General features: G+C 51.9%; 1 protein-coding gene across 1 annotated transcript in view; it reads left to right on the top strand.

The window, feature by feature from the left end:
* Window positions 1-17,238, top strand: part of Myh9 (myosin heavy chain 9) — an 82,337-nt gene that overhangs the window by 51,298 nt on the left and 13,801 nt on the right. Inside the window, exons 8-23 of the mRNA XM_050165536.1 lie at window positions 339-437; window positions 706-849; window positions 1,454-1,549; window positions 2,265-2,383; window positions 3,599-3,751; window positions 4,583-4,756; window positions 5,910-6,083; window positions 7,814-7,928; window positions 10,160-10,353; window positions 10,478-10,599; window positions 11,377-11,446; window positions 13,431-13,591; window positions 14,344-14,452; window positions 15,432-15,563; window positions 16,238-16,444; window positions 16,830-16,967. Of these exons, the coding sequence (XP_050021493.1) occupies window positions 339-437; window positions 706-849; window positions 1,454-1,549; window positions 2,265-2,383; window positions 3,599-3,751; window positions 4,583-4,756; window positions 5,910-6,083; window positions 7,814-7,928; window positions 10,160-10,353; window positions 10,478-10,599; window positions 11,377-11,446; window positions 13,431-13,591; window positions 14,344-14,452; window positions 15,432-15,563; window positions 16,238-16,444; window positions 16,830-16,967 (2,207 nt within the window). The remainder of the gene's footprint in view (window positions 1-338; window positions 438-705; window positions 850-1,453; window positions 1,550-2,264; window positions 2,384-3,598; window positions 3,752-4,582; window positions 4,757-5,909; window positions 6,084-7,813; window positions 7,929-10,159; window positions 10,354-10,477; window positions 10,600-11,376; window positions 11,447-13,430; window positions 13,592-14,343; window positions 14,453-15,431; window positions 15,564-16,237; window positions 16,445-16,829; window positions 16,968-17,238) is intronic.

Consider the following 17,238-nt stretch of genomic DNA (forward strand, 5'->3'; position numbering starts at 1 on the left):
AGCTCAGGATGGATTCTTCTTGGATTGGGGGGAACTCCTGAAAAATCACTCATGGGGTCCTAGAGCAGTTCCACGTGGTGGCTGCTGTTCTCTGTCCCCTTGCACCATCCCGAGGCCTCTGTGGAGTCTCTAGTCTGATGTCACTCATCAGCAGGGTCCTGTAAGCAGACCGGGCTCTACAGCCTGGTTGAAGGCTGGAGGAAGGCAGTTGGCTTTGCCCTGCTTTGTTGTTTTCTGTATCTCTTCCTTTCTGGTGACATGCAGTTCTTTTCGGTGGAGGTGGAGCACGGCAGAGGGTTCCCTTCCCTCCAGCGTGTTGCTCTTTAACATGCTCTAAGATCTTTTGGAGAAATCTCGCGCCATCCGGCAAGCCAAGGAGGAGCGGACCTTCCACATCTTCTACTACCTGCTGTCCGGAGCCGGGGAGCACCTGAAGAGTGCGTCTCAGGGCCCTTCTGGGGTGGGCGGCATGGCACTGGGGTGTGGGAGAAGTGGGGGTGGGCTTCTGCGTTTGGGTGTGTCCTAGCAGAGGTCTGGTCTCAGAACTTTGATGCTCTGTGCTGCATAAATGCTAGCTGCACACGCTGAGTCAGCAGAGAAGAGGGTGTCCAGGCGTTGACAACCCCAAGTCTTGGAGGTCACAGCATTGTCTGGAGCCTGCCTCTCAGACTTCACTGATGCATGCCTCTCTTCCTCTTTTCACAGCTGACCTCCTGTTGGAGCCATACAACAAATACCGCTTCCTGTCCAATGGTCATGTCACCATCCCTGGGCAGCAGGACAAGGACATGTTCCAGGAGACAATGGAGGCCATGAGGATTATGGGCATCCCAGAGGATGAGCAGATGGGTAAGGGCAGGGCCTCCTGTGGTAGAGGTGGTGTGATTGGTTAGCCTGCCCCTAGGGGCCTTGAGGCAGATGTGGGACTCATGGATAACTTCCTGTTGGCTTTTGTGCTGGGGATCTCTGCATCTTTATGGAGTAGGCTTGAGTTCCAAGGGTTTGCTCTTGGTGATATCACAGGCATTCACGGAGCTCTGGCTCTACGAAGTGTGGGAGAGGCTGGCGGGCCAGAGCATCTCTCGTTAGTCACAGGCATGATTTAAACAGATGGGTGTAACTGTGTCCCAAGAAGACGTTTATAAAAGCAGGCAGTGGGTCTTGGGCCAGAAGCATGTCCTTACTGTAAGGTTTGGAAAGGTTGAACATGTTATCAGACCTTGTGTCTGAATAGTTTCGTCAAGCTGAGGTTTGGGAGAGACAGTCTGTCCTGAGTGGTGGTGAGCCCCCAAGGCAGGTAGCTTCCACACACCAGGAGACAAGGCCTGGTGTTCCGGTACCTCAGGAAATGCGGTACCCCTGCTTAGCCAAAGATCTCTTGTGGATTTTATACCCTTAAGGGGCTTCCTCCAGCCTCTTGTCTACTCTGACCCATCTTTTCCAAACATCATAGGCTTGCTGCGGGTCATCTCAGGAGTTCTTCAGCTTGGCAACATCGTCTTCAAGAAGGAACGGAACACTGACCAGGCTTCCATGCCCGACAACACAGGTAACACCAGGCTCACTACTGGGCTGTGGGTATGCTTAAGAGAGAGTCCCCAGAGTCTCACTCTTTGTCCGTGTGTGTGTGTGGGTAGCCCTCTGGTTTTTGGAATTTCTTGAGTTGGATTTCACTGTGTTCCTCAGGCTGGCTGTGAACTTAGGGCACAGTCTACTCCGCTGTCATCCGTCCTCCAGTTGTGTCGTTTGTACTTGTGTAAACTACACAGCAAGTGATAGTGAGCTAGGGGATCTTCTCTCCTGGCCTGAGTTTTGCTCACTTGTTCCTGAAGACAAACCTCTTGCCCTGGTTGCTAAACGCTGTTTCTGCTTGAGGGACAAAGTAACCTGAGCCTTGCCCTTGAACTGATCGGGATGTGACACCTTGTAAATCACCTCAGTTAGCCACTATTTCCTGTTTAAGTGACTGAGTCTTACAACATGGACTCCTCACAGCCTCTGAAAACATCCAACGTGGATTTGGTGGCTTGTCTTGGTTACTTCTGTGGGACTATATACTGCTGTGCCTTGGGTGGGCCTGCACCCGTGAAAGCCTAGTTTCACTGGTTTGGAGGCCCGAGGCACCATGTCCATAGGCCTGCACTGAGGCTAGATCCAGTCAGTGATGGCACATTCTCTTTTGCACCTTTCTTCTTTGCTCACAGGCTACACATGGGTTTAATTAAACCATTTCTCACCCCTTTCCTTATTTTTTGAAATGTCAGCTGCTCAAAAGGTGTCCCACCTCCTGGGGATCAACGTGACCGATTTCACCAGGGGCATCCTCACTCCGCGCATCAAGGTGGGGAGAGACTATGTGCAGAAGGCACAGACTAAAGAACAGGTATGCTCTAGTGTCTCTCTGTGTGTCACATGACAGTTCCGGGGACGATGTTCTTGCAGCTGTGTAGTGCGAGGCCTGTGCTGGGCTGCTCGCTGTGTGAAGATAGTTGAATAGGGCCTGTTGTTCAGACCTCAGCGCTGCTAACATCAGGGTGGCACTCTTGAACATCAGAGGCCGAGGGACATGTCAAGTCCACGTTTGAAAGTGCTACCTTGAGGCTGCTTGGTGTTCAGGATGATGTCACATCCTGTCTCTGCTTAAAATGAGGCTTCACTGTTTCTGTGCTGTGGTTTCTGGTTCCAGCAGCGGCCCCATCATCTTTGGAACTCAGGCCAAGTCGTTTTGTTTCTCTGCCACCTGCTGCCTTGCTCCATGTGCTGAGAGACAAGCAGGGGCTTTCCTGCCGCAAATGTGCCTGTCATTCCTGGGCCTGGTGCCCTCTGCCTTTTCTGTCGACTTTTTCAGTGGCTCTGCTCATGGAGTTTTATGGCACCAATGCTTGGAAGATGGCATCCAGGCTCTTCCTAAAAGACCCCACTTGATAGCTGTGAGCCTGTGGCTAGGCTACTCTTGCACAGGGCCATGATAGGAAAGACAAGAACATTGTTTTCAAAAGCCATTGTGTGCAATTGTCTTCAACTGTTTATGTCCATAATAATTATGTCCTTGACCCCCTCCCCAATTAGAAAATGCTACACAAACACTTAAGAAAATCCAGCAAAGCCAGGAGAAGTAACAGCATTGTCTTCCCATGAAGATTGTTACTTCCTGCAGATTCTTTTTCCTTTTAACTTAGTTTCAATTCTGACTTTTTATTATGGAGCCTTTGAAACAAGCAAAACAAGAGAATAATGGACTGACCCCTTTGTGCCTGTCAGGAGGCAGCTTTAGCAGATGGCCAGTCTTGGTCCCTCTTCACCCTTGCCACCTGCAGTGTTCTGAAGGAAGTCTTGGGATCTTACTACTTTTGTAAATATTTCATGCCTTTGTTCTAGTAACAAAGGTCTCTTCAAACATCTGGGTATACTGTGAGCTGGGCATGGAGGTGTTTCAGCTGTTGGCATTGTACAGGCCTACAGTGAGAATCTGAGAGGCTTTCTCCATCTTCTGTCCCTGTTTCTCTGGGGGAAAGCCTCACGGTGAGGTTGCTGGGGTAAAGGCTCGAGGCTTCCAGACTTTGTATCTGACTTCCTTTCTCCCGGGTATTGTCCCTAGGCTGACTTTGCCATTGAGGCTTTGGCCAAGGCTACCTATGAGCGGATGTTCCGCTGGCTAGTGCTTCGCATCAACAAAGCTCTGGATAAGACCAAGAGGCAGGGCGCCTCTTTCATCGGGATCCTGGATATTGCCGGCTTCGAGATCTTTGATGTAAGCTCACCCCTTCACACCCTCTGGCTGTCTTGTTGATTTCTCGGCTGCCATCTTCTTGGGTCCTGAGTCTTTTTTGTCATGGTTTTTGTAGCTGCTCACAGAGGTAATCTTCATTGCAGAGGAACACTGTTGGTGTGTGTTTTAAACAACACACGTGTATTCCCATTGATGGCTAGCAGTTTTAGAGGGGCAGGCCTTTCAGGCCAAACTCTTAGAGACTTCATGGGGGATGGTGCCCGGTTATTTATTCTCCCAGCCAGAGTTTGTTCTTTGGGGTCATACATTGTTCCTGTCCATGAAGTCTTTGAGATCAAGTGGGGAGAGCTGCTGAGATCCTGCATCTGTTGCCCACAGTCGATCTCAGCGCAGCCGAGAACTTAGATATGGGAAACATGGTCTTTAGTTTTCACTAACAGTGAAGTGTATTTTTTTACATGTAGCTCACGGCCACAGAGGTATTACTAGCAATAGATGCCAGGTGTTTCCATGTCACAGCGAAGTCACAGCGATCTGCTGCTGCCACTCACCTGTTTGTCAGCGTGCTGGAGATGGAGCCCACAGCTGGTTCTCGTTCATGAGGAGCACAGATGCATTTCCATAGCCTAGCATTTTAATTAACGTAGTCAACAGCACACCCGTCCTTGCTAAGCCACTTTGTGTCTCATAACTTTATCCAGAGCAGGGCATTGTCAGCCTGTGAGAGGGCTCCTCCGCTGTGGAATGAGACAGGGCAGACCCCGGACACTGCTGTACACGCAGTGATTGGCCGGTCGGCAGCATCCCTTCCTGGTGGCCCTGTACCTCTCTGATGCCCCTATCTCCTTGCAGCTGAACTCCTTCGAGCAGCTGTGCATCAACTACACCAACGAGAAGCTGCAGCAGCTGTTCAACCACACCATGTTCATCCTGGAGCAGGAGGAGTACCAGCGCGAGGGCATCGAGTGGAACTTCATCGACTTCGGCCTCGACCTGCAGCCTTGCATTGACCTCATTGAGAAGCCAGTAAGAGCGAGCTGGTCTGTCTGGCTTCCTGCTCCTCTCTGCAGTGCCTGCTCTGCATCTGCAGCCCCCAGCTAACCTAGTTCTCCCTGCTGTCAGTGCTGTTTAGAGAGCCTGGGCCCTTGACCCTCAGCAAAGACACCCTGGTTGAATGGAGATGTGACTGGCCCATGCATTCCATTTTCCTCAGACCCGTTTATCTTCGAGAAATAGCGTGCTACAGCACAGAACTGTGCAGCCTTTCACACAAAACCCAGGTTTCATGTGCTTGGGATCAACACAGCCCTACAGCATTGACCCCACGGCCGTGGCTGTTGAGACGGCTGGGGCTAGGAGAAGCCACCCCCTCTTGAAAGCAGGTCATATTTATAGCTCTTGCCCCGTGGAGTTAGGGCCGCCTGGTTGGGCTTTTGGGTTTGTGCGCTGCATCGAAGCCTGACTTGTTTCTATCTCTGGACCACTTCCTGGATGTCGTTGGATGATCAGGTTTTGGTGTCCTGGATATTGAGCCACATAGAAAGTTGCATAGTCAGAAGGCCCAGGAGAAAGTCTGTTCACTTTGAAAACAGTGTTCTTGGCAGCAGGATGTGTAGTTTGGTAATGTTGACTTTTTGAGGTTTTGTTTTTCCTTACTTTGAATTTACAGTTGTCAGGAACCCACCTGGCTCAAAAGTGTTAGACATTCTCTAAGATGTCCTTGACTTCTTAGAAAGTTCAGTGTCTAGCAGGCGATTGCGTCTTTTGGGCCCTCTCCTCTTCAAGAACCACCTTAGGTGTCTCTTCTCGGTTTGTGTAGACACAATGTAGGGGCCAGGGCTTAGTCAGAGGCCCCCCGAGTAAACTTTAGCAGTTCCCGTGCAACCCAGAAACAGACACTTGGGGTACGTGTGGTGGTGGAGTGTGCCTTTTGTCAGTCTCAGTGGGGCTCGCTAGTGACTGCTGCTGCTGCAGACTTGCTACAGTGTGTCCTCTCTCCTCCATAGCCCAGACTCCAGAGGGACCTGGAAACAGAGTTCTTCACTCAAGTGCTTTCTCTAATGCTGCTCTTTTTTTCCCTCTGAGAACGCCCCCTCTGTGAGAAGCCTGGATCCCCTCCCCCCCCACGGTGGTTGTAGCTCTACACTCTGCTCACCTGTGCCTGCTGCTCTTCCTCCAGGCGGGCCCCCCAGGCATCCTGGCCCTGCTAGATGAGGAGTGCTGGTTCCCCAAAGCCACCGACAAGAGCTTCGTGGAGAAGGTGGTGCAGGAGCAGGGCACCCACCCCAAGTTCCAGAAGCCGAAGCAGCTGAAGGACAAGGCTGACTTCTGTATCATCCACTATGCTGGCAAGGTGAGGCACCTGGAGAAGGAGTCAGTCGCTTTGTGCCGTGATGTAGGGTCATCTCCAGGCATAGAAGCCAGGCAGCCGTGGGCTGGGGGTGGGGGCCAAGCAGTTTTTGGTAATATGGTGGTAACTGTAGTAAGCCTGCACACGGCTTTCACAGCACCTTCACACAGGCCTAGCGGTGGTGTTGGAAGCTTGTGGAGTGTGTGGGGGTGGGGGCGTGTCAAGGCTGTGGTGTGATGTGTTTTAGGGGTGGAGGAACTGTGGCTGTAATCTGTAGCTGAAATGAGATCCCTGAGGGTTAGGAGCTGAATGACTTTGGACAAGGTGCTTAATCTCTCCAAGCTTCCATTTCCTGAGCTGGGAGCAGACAGGGATACAGTGAGCTCGCCTGGGTCAGTACTGTAGGGTAAGGCTCCTCGGCCTCCTGCAGCCCCATTGTCTGTCTCGTGGAGATGGACTGGCACTTGTTGCAGTGGTGAGCAGTGCTGTTTCTTCCGCGCCTTATGCCTCGCTTCTCCCGCAAGACTTCTGACTGTAATACCCTTCTGCACCGTATCCAGACATTGCTGGTTGTGTTCCATTACGAGGGGAAGGGTGTTGTCCCTGCTGTAGATGGCAGCCCGTCGTCCTGAGGCTGCACAGCTGGTCTGTGGTGGAGCTGTGCTCGACCCTTGGCTAGCATTCATCTCAATCTGTGTGCTCCTGGGGCTTCAGCCTAACTGAGTCTCCAAGGTGTGAGCTGAGGAGCTGCTCTCTGCTCAGCAGTCTCTGCTCTTTGCTGAGTCTCCAGTACTAACTGGAGCACACAGTCTGAGCTGAGTTGGCATTTCTTCAATGGTGACCTCAAGGCTTTCCCGTGCTCTCCTGGCCTGTGTGGCCTGGCTCCTTCTGTGAAGCAGCTCTCTTAAAACTCCCCAGAAAAATACAATAAAACCCAAAGCGCTATTTACACAGCCTACCCACGGAAGGCTTCCTCGCCTTATATTTCCTTCCAGTGGTTCCCAGGTCCAGCACAGTAGCTCATAGGATGCTTCTGCTACCCTATGATGTAGGACTTGGAAGGCAGGGACACCCTACCTGTCTGTCATCCAGGGTCTGAATGATAAAATGTCTGTGCCATGTCTGCCCAGTGGGGCTGCTTCACACTGCCTTTGAATTGCCGGTTTGCAGCATGGATGCGGCATGGAAAAAGGAAGGCCCATCCTGTTCCTCACTGGCAGTGGCTGCACGTGGGCTAGAGAGCAGAAGGCCAAGATGCCTGCTGCTCTGCTTGTATTGTTCTGGGACCTTCTGCAATGAAAGCAGGACTCGTGTCAGGGAGACTCTATTTGTGAAAGGTTAGAACAGTGCATGCAATTATAGAAGACATGGGTGTTGTGAGCAGACAAGGAAAGCAAAGGTTTCTGGCCTCATGACAAAGAATATTAGTTAGCATGGAGTTTTGTTCTGTGGTGGGCATTTGCTTATGATCTTACTACTTTTAAGAAGATGGCATTTTGTGGCATAGCTGTGACATAATTTTCTCAGCTGTCCCTTGTTGGCTTCCTGTGTTATTTTTCATGGTTGGCTTCCGTTTGCAACACTGCAGAGAACATCTTGTCAATACTGTCGCCTGGCACCTGTTTGTTGGGGATGGCAGCACTAGGCCAGAAGGTGTTCTCACAGGGTTCTCCGTGTTCCTGGTAATGGTATGATCCCCAGAGCAGCTTGTGATCCCGTCTGTCCTCTTCCAGGTGGATTATAAAGCTGATGAGTGGCTGATGAAGAACATGGACCCTCTGAATGACAACATTGCCACACTGCTGCACCAGTCCTCAGACAAGTTCGTCTCTGAGCTGTGGAAGGATGGTACGTCCTTTGCCCTCCACCCCTGCCTCACACATGGCCCATCATTCTCCCCGTCTGCGGTGAACTCAGCTACCATACGAAGGGTCTGGCACCAGCCAGGTGTCATGTCCTTTGTGGCTCTCACAAGGAAGGCCTCCCTGAGCTAAAAGGGAAAGGTGGCATCGCCATGTCCTCTGAGGCTGTGGCCTTTGCTGGCTGTCTGGCCAGGCACCTTCCACAGGTGACCAGCCTCCAGGTGGCTTCAGCCTTTGCCTCGCAGGTCTGCCGTCTACATTTCTGCCTTTCCCCTTCGGTAGACTGGTTGCTTTGAAACCGTTCTTTTTCTGTCTCTCCTTTTCTCTCTCTCCTCTGCCTGGGTCTTGCTTTAACCTCTCTGTTGCAGAGATGCAGAACACTCAGAGAGCCTATTTCTATCGCCGCTTTCCCATTCTCCACCTAGAATCAGGTGACTGGCTGCCCGGAGTTGGGTCTCTTGTGTGGCATACCCAGGACTGTGCACGTTTCTGTCTTATTTTCCTTACCCCATGGCTCCTTCTGCCTGGCTGTGCCTGTTCCCTGTGCTGCCCTGGGCTCCTGTCCTCAGTATGCTTGGCACAGGCCTCAGAAAAATGCCAGATTTCTAAGGGACTGTTGGGTTGTTGGAAGTTTTACATGTAGGCAAAATCATGAAGACCTAGTTAGAGCTTCCCCTAGAGGCTGTGTCTTCTGCTTGAACAGCTGTGTGTCCTGCATGAGGTTCAGATGTGCATGCCACTGTGTGTCTAGCTGAAGGGCAGCTGTGTGATTCTTCAACACGTACTGAGAGAACACTGGCTGTGTAGGCCAGCAGTAGGGCACATACAGGGACCAGTCACCATGGGGCCACATTCATCTTCCCCTCTAGGACTCCAGTGTTTTCTCCAGCCACTCACCCCCAGGCTTAGGTGGCCAGTAAAATCGGCACCATGGTGGGTGAGATCAGAGGACTTGCAGCTCCACTCTGGCTTCTATTTGAAGCAGGCGTGTTTTTGTTTTTTTGTTTGTTTTCAAACTGTCCTCATGTAAATCAGAGAGATCTGGTCACACAGGAGTAGGAACCGGTCTTTGCCATAGAACTCATCTAGCCATGGACGCCTTCAGGTTTAACCCAGCGCTTGCTCAGAACTGATGGCAGTGGCTGCTGCTTTGGTTCATTTGCTTTTGTTGTTACCCTGAAGAAGGAGGGTCACTTTAGTGCTGCTGGCCAGGAGCTGTGTCTTTTTGGATTGGTCTAGAGGACGAAGGCCCCTGGGCAGTACCCAGGTACCATATAATACCGGATAAATGTTCCAAGGAGAACCTTGGGAAGACTTTGGGCCAGCACCCGTTTGTTTTTCAGAACTAACTTTTTTTTTTTTTTTTAAAATACACATTGTTATTCTTTTTTTTTAAATTTTCTATGGTTTATTTAACTTTATTTTATGTGCATTGGTGTAAGGGTGTCAGATCGCTGGAACTGGATTTTCAGACAGCTGTGAACTGCCATGTGGGTGCTGGGAATTGAACCCAGGTCCTCGGGAAGACCAGTCCGTGCTCTTAACCGCTGAGCCATCTCTCCAGCCCCTTTTCAGAACTTTCTAATGCCACATGCTGCCCTTAGTGTCCTCGCTTTAGAGGTCTCTGCTGGGAAGGACCATATGCATGTTGAGAACACAGAGCCTTGCCTACAGTGGCAGAGCATATCTGGAGATCCCATTGCGTGGCTCCTAGCACAGTGCCTATATTCAAAGGTTACTGTGAAGTCAAGATACTATTTCTTTTTCAGCTAGGACCACAGGAACCCACATGGGCTAAGCTAGGGTTTAACCTCAGAGCCAGCCTTAGGGAATTCTCTCTATTCCAAACACATTACCAACTTCATTGATTCTCCCAGAGTTGGCTAGGGCAGGGGACACAAGCATATAAGGCCAGCCTTGGAGATGCATTAGAGATTTGTCTCAGGACTCTGCTGTCGCCCCCGGTACCTCTTGCCCAGGTCAGGTCTGTCCTACCCAGAGGCCTTTGCAGTTCTCAGCTCTGATCAGAAGGAACCTGCAGCTCCATACTGACTATCCTTTTTGTCTTGACATCTGTCTGTCTTCTCTTGTCTTGTGCCCTCTGATCTGTCAGTGTGGCGCTGGCTCCTTTTCGTCCTGACGTCTGTCTCTCTTGTCTCGTGCCCTCTGATCTGTCTGTGTGGCACCGGCACTCAACAAGCTTTATGTTCTTCACAGTGGATCGAATCATTGGCTTGGACCAGGTGGCTGGCATGTCTGAGACAGCACTCCCCGGTGCCTTCAAGACACGGAAGGGCATGTTCCGTACTGTTGGGCAGCTGTACAAGGAGCAGCTGGCCAAGCTTATGGCCACGCTGAGGAACACCAACCCCAACTTTGTCCGCTGTATCATTCCCAACCATGAGAAGAAGGTGCGGATACTTGGCTTGGTGGGGCAGGACAAAGCTGCGTCCCTACCAGCAGGGCTCACCTACCCTTTTCTTATTAGCTCCTGGGTATAGTAGTGAGCCCATCTACATGTGCTTTCCTCTCCAGGCTGGCAAACTGGACCCACACTTGGTGCTGGACCAGCTGCGCTGCAATGGTGTCCTCGAGGGCATCCGTATCTGCCGCCAGGGCTTTCCCAACAGAGTGGTCTTCCAGGAGTTCCGGCAGAGGTGAGCTGGTCTGAGCCCTTTGCTTGGCGTAGGCTACATGTAGAGTAAGCTGTGGGTGGACGGCTTCCTGAAGGAACCTTTAGCTAGGGCTGTGTCACCATCTACGAATGGTAGCATCTGGCCAGCTCTCAGCATCGTTCTTTGTGCCTTGCGGGGAGAAGGTTTTTAGTTCCGGTTTCACCACTGTCTTGGTGGCTTTCCTGTTAATAAAGCACCGTGGACAAGGCAGCTTAAACGGGGAGAGGGTTATTTGGGGCTCCTAGGTTCAGAGGATTGAGTCGTCACTGTCACCTCCAAAGGCCACACTTCCTAAGCCTCCTGAACGACCACTAACTAGGGACCTAGCATTCAAATGCCGAGAATACAGGAGGCATCTCTTTCAATCCAGCTTAGCCACTTCCGTGAGAAGAGTTGTCCCCATTTTATTACTGGAAGGAATGTCACTGTCACTGTGTCTGCAGCAACAGATGCAGCCAGACACTAGGGCATTGAAGGAGCTTTGAGGAGGCGGGGTGGGGGGGCTGGGAGGGGGTGCAAGCACTGCCCATAGCTTGTACTGGTGGCCGAAACGTTCCAGTGTCCTCTCTAAACTCACCCCTCCTCCACCATTTAGCCAAGGAGTGGGGTGCGACTGGGGTAGGACCCCCTCTTTGTAGCTCAGTGAGTACTGCACTCCTGCTTTGCCACCTGGTGACCTTAGATTTTGATTGAGCTCTAGTCCATGCCGAGGTGAGCCATGCCGAGGGTAGAAAGAACAACTTTTCTCTCCTTCCTCAGGTATGAGATCCTCACTCCTAACTCTATTCCGAAGGGCTTCATGGATGGGAAGCAGGCGTGTGTCCTCATGGTAAGTCCTGCCGCAGTTCCCTGGAGTGGGAACCTTTGGCAGTTGGGTCCCAGCTGTTCATGTGTCCATCCTGTGGGATGGTCATTTTGATCTGTGTGCATGTGTGCTGCATGTTCTCTGTTTGTACTCAGGTTCTGAGTTTTCTAAGTACCTTGAGAGACAGGCTGCCCTCAAAGGCCTTGAGTGGTCAGGGATGTGCTGGAATCAGAACACACAGCCAAAGACTAGGCTGTAGGAGATAGGATTCCGACAGGAGTTGGTCTGTTCCATTCGGGAAATATTCTGTTGCTTTCTTGGCTTCATTTTCTTTGGCCTTGTGCTCCGTGGGTTCATGGCAGCTCACAGCCAGGACTGTGAGTGGTCCTGGGTTCATTCCAGCATCTGGAATTTGTGCCTCTGGACTTTCCTCTGTACACCGTCCTGCCCTGGCTTGATGTACAGTGCACTCGGGTTTTGGTTTAATGCCCAATGGTCCCAGTGTCCTATAACCATTCTTGGTGTTCATCTTACCCTGGGCCCTTGCCTGTGTTTCTTATGCGTCTTCTTCTTCTTCCCAGCCTGGCTTGTGTGAGCAGTCACCGCTTGCTGGCTCAAGAGTCATGGAGGCGGGGCTACTGGAATGAGATGTTGGAAGAAAAAAATTTTCCATGTGCAGATTTGTTCAGTGATGGGGAGATTGAGATGGGAAGGAAGTGAGGCAGGGGGAGACTGCCTGCTGTCCAGATGTTTGTCAGCCATTAGTGGGCAGGGCAGGGTTGGGGAGGTGGTCTTCTCCCCTGGAGTCTGGATTGCCTCTTCTCCAAGGACCCTTGGCCATTTTCTCACCAGATGGGCTGCCTGTTCCTACAGGGACCGAAGTCCTTCCTGGCTCTTCAGGGAAGATGAGTATGGCTATTCCTAGGTCTTTTCACTTGGTCAGAGATCTGGGTACAGGCAGGGAACAGGCCCACCTCCTCTCCTAGTCTTTGGTCTTTCTACCAGAACTTCTTGCCAGACTAGCAAGGTTATTTATAGGAGCAGAGCTCTCTCTGAACCCACGTAGAGTACTCACTGACCAGACAGACAGGCTGGTGGTTCACGTTGCTATCTGTATTGGTAACTTTTCTCATTGCTGGGACCATGTACTTGACAGATGGCAACTTTAGGGGAAAGCATTTGTCTTAACTCAGGTAGAGTCCATCATGGGGGTGAAGAGGGGTTGTTGGGAAGACAAAAGCAAGGCAGCTGGTCCTGTGGCAGGTAGGAGACATGAATGGCACTCAGCTGCTTCCTCCTTCCTCCCTTTTAAATCAGTCCAGGACCCCAGTCTTTAGAATGGTGTCACCTACCCATTCCATCCTCAGGTAAAGTCTGGAAGCATCCTTATATAGACACCCAGAGGCGTGTCTCCTGGGCGATTCTGAATCCAGCCAGTTGACAGCAGAGAACCCCCAGCATGTGGGCTTTCTAAGAGAGCCCTGCTGCCCTGGCACCCACTGGTGCTTCCACTCTGTGTGGAGTGCTTCTGACACTCTTGGCAGTGCCCACAGCCCTGCTGGGAAGGAGGCACTGGTATTTATTTGCTGTGTGCCCTCGTTTCTTTTTAAGTTGCAGCACCCCTCCCTTTTGCAGTTGAGGGCAGTGGCTTCAGGGTACAACCCAGGCTCTCCAGGTGGTGTTGGGTCCTCAGGCCTAGGAGGGTGCTTGTTTTAATCTTAGTGCCAATGTGCTGTAGCTGCTTCCTAGTGGGCAGTGTCCTGGTTGAGCATTTGTGGAGTGTGACTCCAGAGGGTGCAGAGGAGTCCTGTGTTTGACAGTCTGATTTGCCACTTTGCTCTGTGCTATTCCTTCTCTTAGTGTCCCTGAGTCCCGTGTTCTCTGGTCCCGGAGGCTCATAGAAGAGGTGCAGCTACCCTCTAAGGACCGCTGGGATGTCTGGGCTGAGGTGGGTCCTCGCCTTTCCTCTGCGGGTTCAGAGTGATACAATCTGCTCTCCTCTCACTAGATCAAAGCTTTGGAGCTCGACAGCAACCTGTACCGCATCGGCCAGAGCAAAGTGTTCTTCCGGGCTGGTGTGCTAGCCCATCTGGAAGAGGAGCGGGACCTGAAGATCACTGACGTCATCATTGGCTTCCAGGCCTGCTGCAGGGGCTATCTGGCCAGGAAGTAAGTTGCAGGGACCCTCACTGTGCTCCTGCTGAGGAGAGCTTAGACAGCTGTAGTTGAAGGCCTCTGGGTCCAGGCAGAACCTGTCTGGGGATGGGCCCTAGGCACTTCCTGGATTTCTCATGTCGGTGGTAGAAATGGCTTTTTATAAAGGCTTTTAGAGGGACATATGAAAGTCAGGCAACTAAGCTTTGATTTGTCCCAAATGTCTGTTTATTGTAATCCTCATTTTGCACCATGACACCAGGCCCATCTTTGCCTGTCCTCATGGAGTTGTATGCTCAACAGAAGCATCCTGAGCTCAGAATGTAAAGTCAGTGTTCAGATTCCCCTGCCATAGGACAGCATGTGCCAGTGTGAGTCCTGAGCCCTGAGCATGAGTGTGGGTTTGTGATGTTGGCAGAAGTGGCGCTCCCCTGCCCACACCATACTCCCTGCTTTGGCAGCACATCGGCTGCTGGTACTGTGCACCCCCAGCAGCTCGGACAGGAAGGCAGCATAGGCAGATACCCCAAGTCCCAGTTTTCTGGGCACAGCTGGAAATCATGACCAAGGTCATAGTTAGACCTTATTCTGACTAGGGTCTGCCACTGGTTGTTGGGCCTTTATGCTTGTGAGTGCCTCAGTGGAGGGCAGTGGTTGAGTGACCCGAGCCCTTGCCAGTCGTGTGTTTGGTGACTCACGAGCCAGGGCTGTTGCTGTGTGTGTGCTTTCCCTCACTCTGAGTTGCTAACGGTGCCCTTCACCTGCAGGGCATTTGCCAAGAGGCAGCAGCAGCTGACCGCCATGAAAGTCCTCCAGAGGAACTGCGCCGCCTACCTCAGGCTGCGCAACTGGCAGTGGTGGAGACTCTTCACCAAGGTGGGTGCTGGAAGGCTGTGGCCTGGCGCCCCACAAAGAGCTCGGCCTCCTCTGCTCATGTAGGGGCTTGTTGCCCACACCACGGGTCTTTCCTACGGCTCCCCAGAGCCCAGCAGTGAGAGCCTAACCTGGTGCTGTCCAGAGTGTGGCTAGCCATACCACTTGTTTGCTATGGATGGCGGTGCCTGGGCTGGGCCAACTTAGAGAGCAGCTCTAGTAGGTAAGGCCCTGCCCAGCACTCTGGCCCCATTTGAGACTTTAACCTCCTGAGGTACCCCTCAGAAGTTCTAGTTTATACCCCAGTCTTTAAAAGCTGGGCGTGGTGGCATGTGCCTTTAATCTCAGCCTTCAGGAGGCAGAGGCAGGCAGATCACTGTGATTTCAAGACCAGCCTGGACTACTTAGTGTGAGTTCTAGGGCCGCTAGCACTACATAGAGACCCTGGTTCCTTTAGTTTATAATACATGATAACTGCAAAATGTTAAATACGAAAAGCATTAAGAAAAGAGTCTAAAACTTCCTGGGCCCTCTCCACTGCACCAGCACTGATGTTTCCATATTTACTCACACTCTCCCTTTCTCACTTGCAGTAAATGTAGCTGTGTAAACTGTGCATTCTTCCACAGTCTTGTACTTTGCACTTTGTATTAAAATTCCCATCAGCATCAGTTTTTAGGATTATTCCTTAGAGGCTAGCTCTGTGTATCATCCCTAAGTCTTGGCGCTATAAACAGCACTGTCGTGAACATCTGTCTGCACACATAGAGATGGTTTCCCTGCAGTGGAATTAAGCGGGTCAGAGGCCTGTCGAGTGTTGCTCCAGACTGACTTCCAGGAAGGTTGTGCCTGCATGCACCTCCTCCCCAGATAGCAGGTCTGGTGGCCTCTCATCTCTAGAGCTTATATTCCAGAGGTGAGGGAGCTGTCAGAGGTGGACAACCCTAGCTGGCCTTAACTCTGCCCCTGTCTTCTCTCCTAGGTCAAGCCCGTGCTGAACTCAATACGGCATGAGGATGAGCTGTTAGCCAAGGAGATGGAACTGACAAAGATGCGAGAGAAACATCTGGCTGCTGAGAACAGGCTGACAGAGATGGAGACTCTGCAGTCCCAGGCAGGTGTCAGAGGCTCCACCCATCAATCCCAGTTGCTCCCAGTGCTGCCCCTGTTACACCAGTAGGCAGGCTGGTTTGCAGCGTTGAGAGCGTTTGCAGTTCAGTGTAAGCTCCCATCCCAACATATAGCCCTTCGGCCTATTATGTGGACGTCTGAAGCTCTCGAGGGAAGGTCCAGGGTAGAGGGTGTTAGGACTGTGTGGGAGCTTGAGCACTTCTGGTTGGAAACTGTTCTTGTCCATGGAGGCTGGGGCCCTGAGCCATAAGCACCCACCCTGGAGCTGCTTGAAGATTACACATCGGCTTTCTGTTACTGTGAATATGTACCTAAGATAGCGAACCTCAAAGGGGGATTGAGAGATTTAGCCCGTGGTTACTGAATGTTGTTTGTGGGCCCCTGTTGAGGCAGAATGTCCTGGTAGAGGGAGTGTGGCAGAGCAGGCCTCTGTCCAAGGAAGCAGAAAAAAAAAAAGGGGCCAAGGCCTTAATATTCCCTCCCAGGGTGTGTTCCAGTGATCTTTTTGCTTCAGATCCCAGCTCCTAAAGTTCCCAATGGTTCCTAACAATGCCCTCAATGGGCAACCAAGCCTTTAGTGCCTGCCTTGGGAGACCTGTCCTATTTGGACCGTAAGGAGGTCTCAGGGAACTTAACCTTTGCCTGTGTTTTTTGCAGCTAATGGCAGAGAAGTTGCAGCTTCAGGAGCAGCTGCAGGCAGAAACAGAGCTGTGTGCCGAGGCTGAGGAGCTCCGGGCCCGCCTGACATCGAAGAAGCAAGAACTGGAGGAGATCTGCCACGACCTGGAGGCCAGGGTAGAGGAGGAGGAAGAGCGCTGCCAGCATCTGCAGGCGGAGAAGAAGAAGATGCAGCAGAACATCCAGGTACTACCTGCACCTGCTGGGCAGGGCGGGGCACACGGCAGACACGTGGATTCAGTCGCATCAGCCTTCTTTGTCCACTTGGGCATTTCTGTAGAGGCTTGCTGTTTGGGATGGCTGCTCATAACATGCAGCTCTCAAATCTCTACGAGCTCTACCCAGTTGAACGTTGAGGCCATTGAGTTTTTCCTCTTTGGTCCCTGCTCCACCAGCCTCAAGTAGGTAGCCTTAGTAGTGCATGGCCCTCTTTCACATGCTGGCTCAAGAAGCCCTGGGAGCAGTGTGAAGCTGTGTTAGTCTTGTGCCCCAGTTCACATGCAGGTTCTCCGAGTGAGTGCCAGCCACGTATGTTAGTCGCATGCCCTTCTCATGTGTCCTTTTCTTTTAGGAACTCGAGGAGCAACTGGAGGAGGAGGAAAGTGCCCGGCAGAAGCTGCAGCTTGAGAAGGTGACCACTGAGGCCAAGCTGAAGAAACTGGAGGAGGACCAGATCATCATGGAGGACCAAAACTGCAAACTGGCAAAGGTGGGGCCTGTTGTTCCATGCAGTCATGGGGAAAGCAGGGCAGCTCAGGACCGTGCCTGCCTGCCTGTGCAGTGCAGCACCGTGGCTCTGGTCAGCAGTCAGTTGCTTCTCCCAGGGTCCCCAAGGTCTGAGCGCCAGCTCCATGTGGAGAGGGTTTTTTTCATGAGTGAGGAGCCTGGGGGAGAGGCAGACCATTTTTTCTTGTTAAAGCTCTTAATCCCAAAACTTTGGGGATTGAGGAAATACCGGGTGGCAGCCTCTTATAGTGGCA

This window comes from Alexandromys fortis, unplaced genomic scaffold (genome assembly GCF_014885135.2).
Source record: "Alexandromys fortis isolate MF-2015 unplaced genomic scaffold, M_Fortis_MF-2015_v1.1 scaffold_157, whole genome shotgun sequence".
NCBI lineage: Eukaryota > Metazoa > Chordata > Mammalia > Rodentia > Cricetidae > Alexandromys > Alexandromys fortis.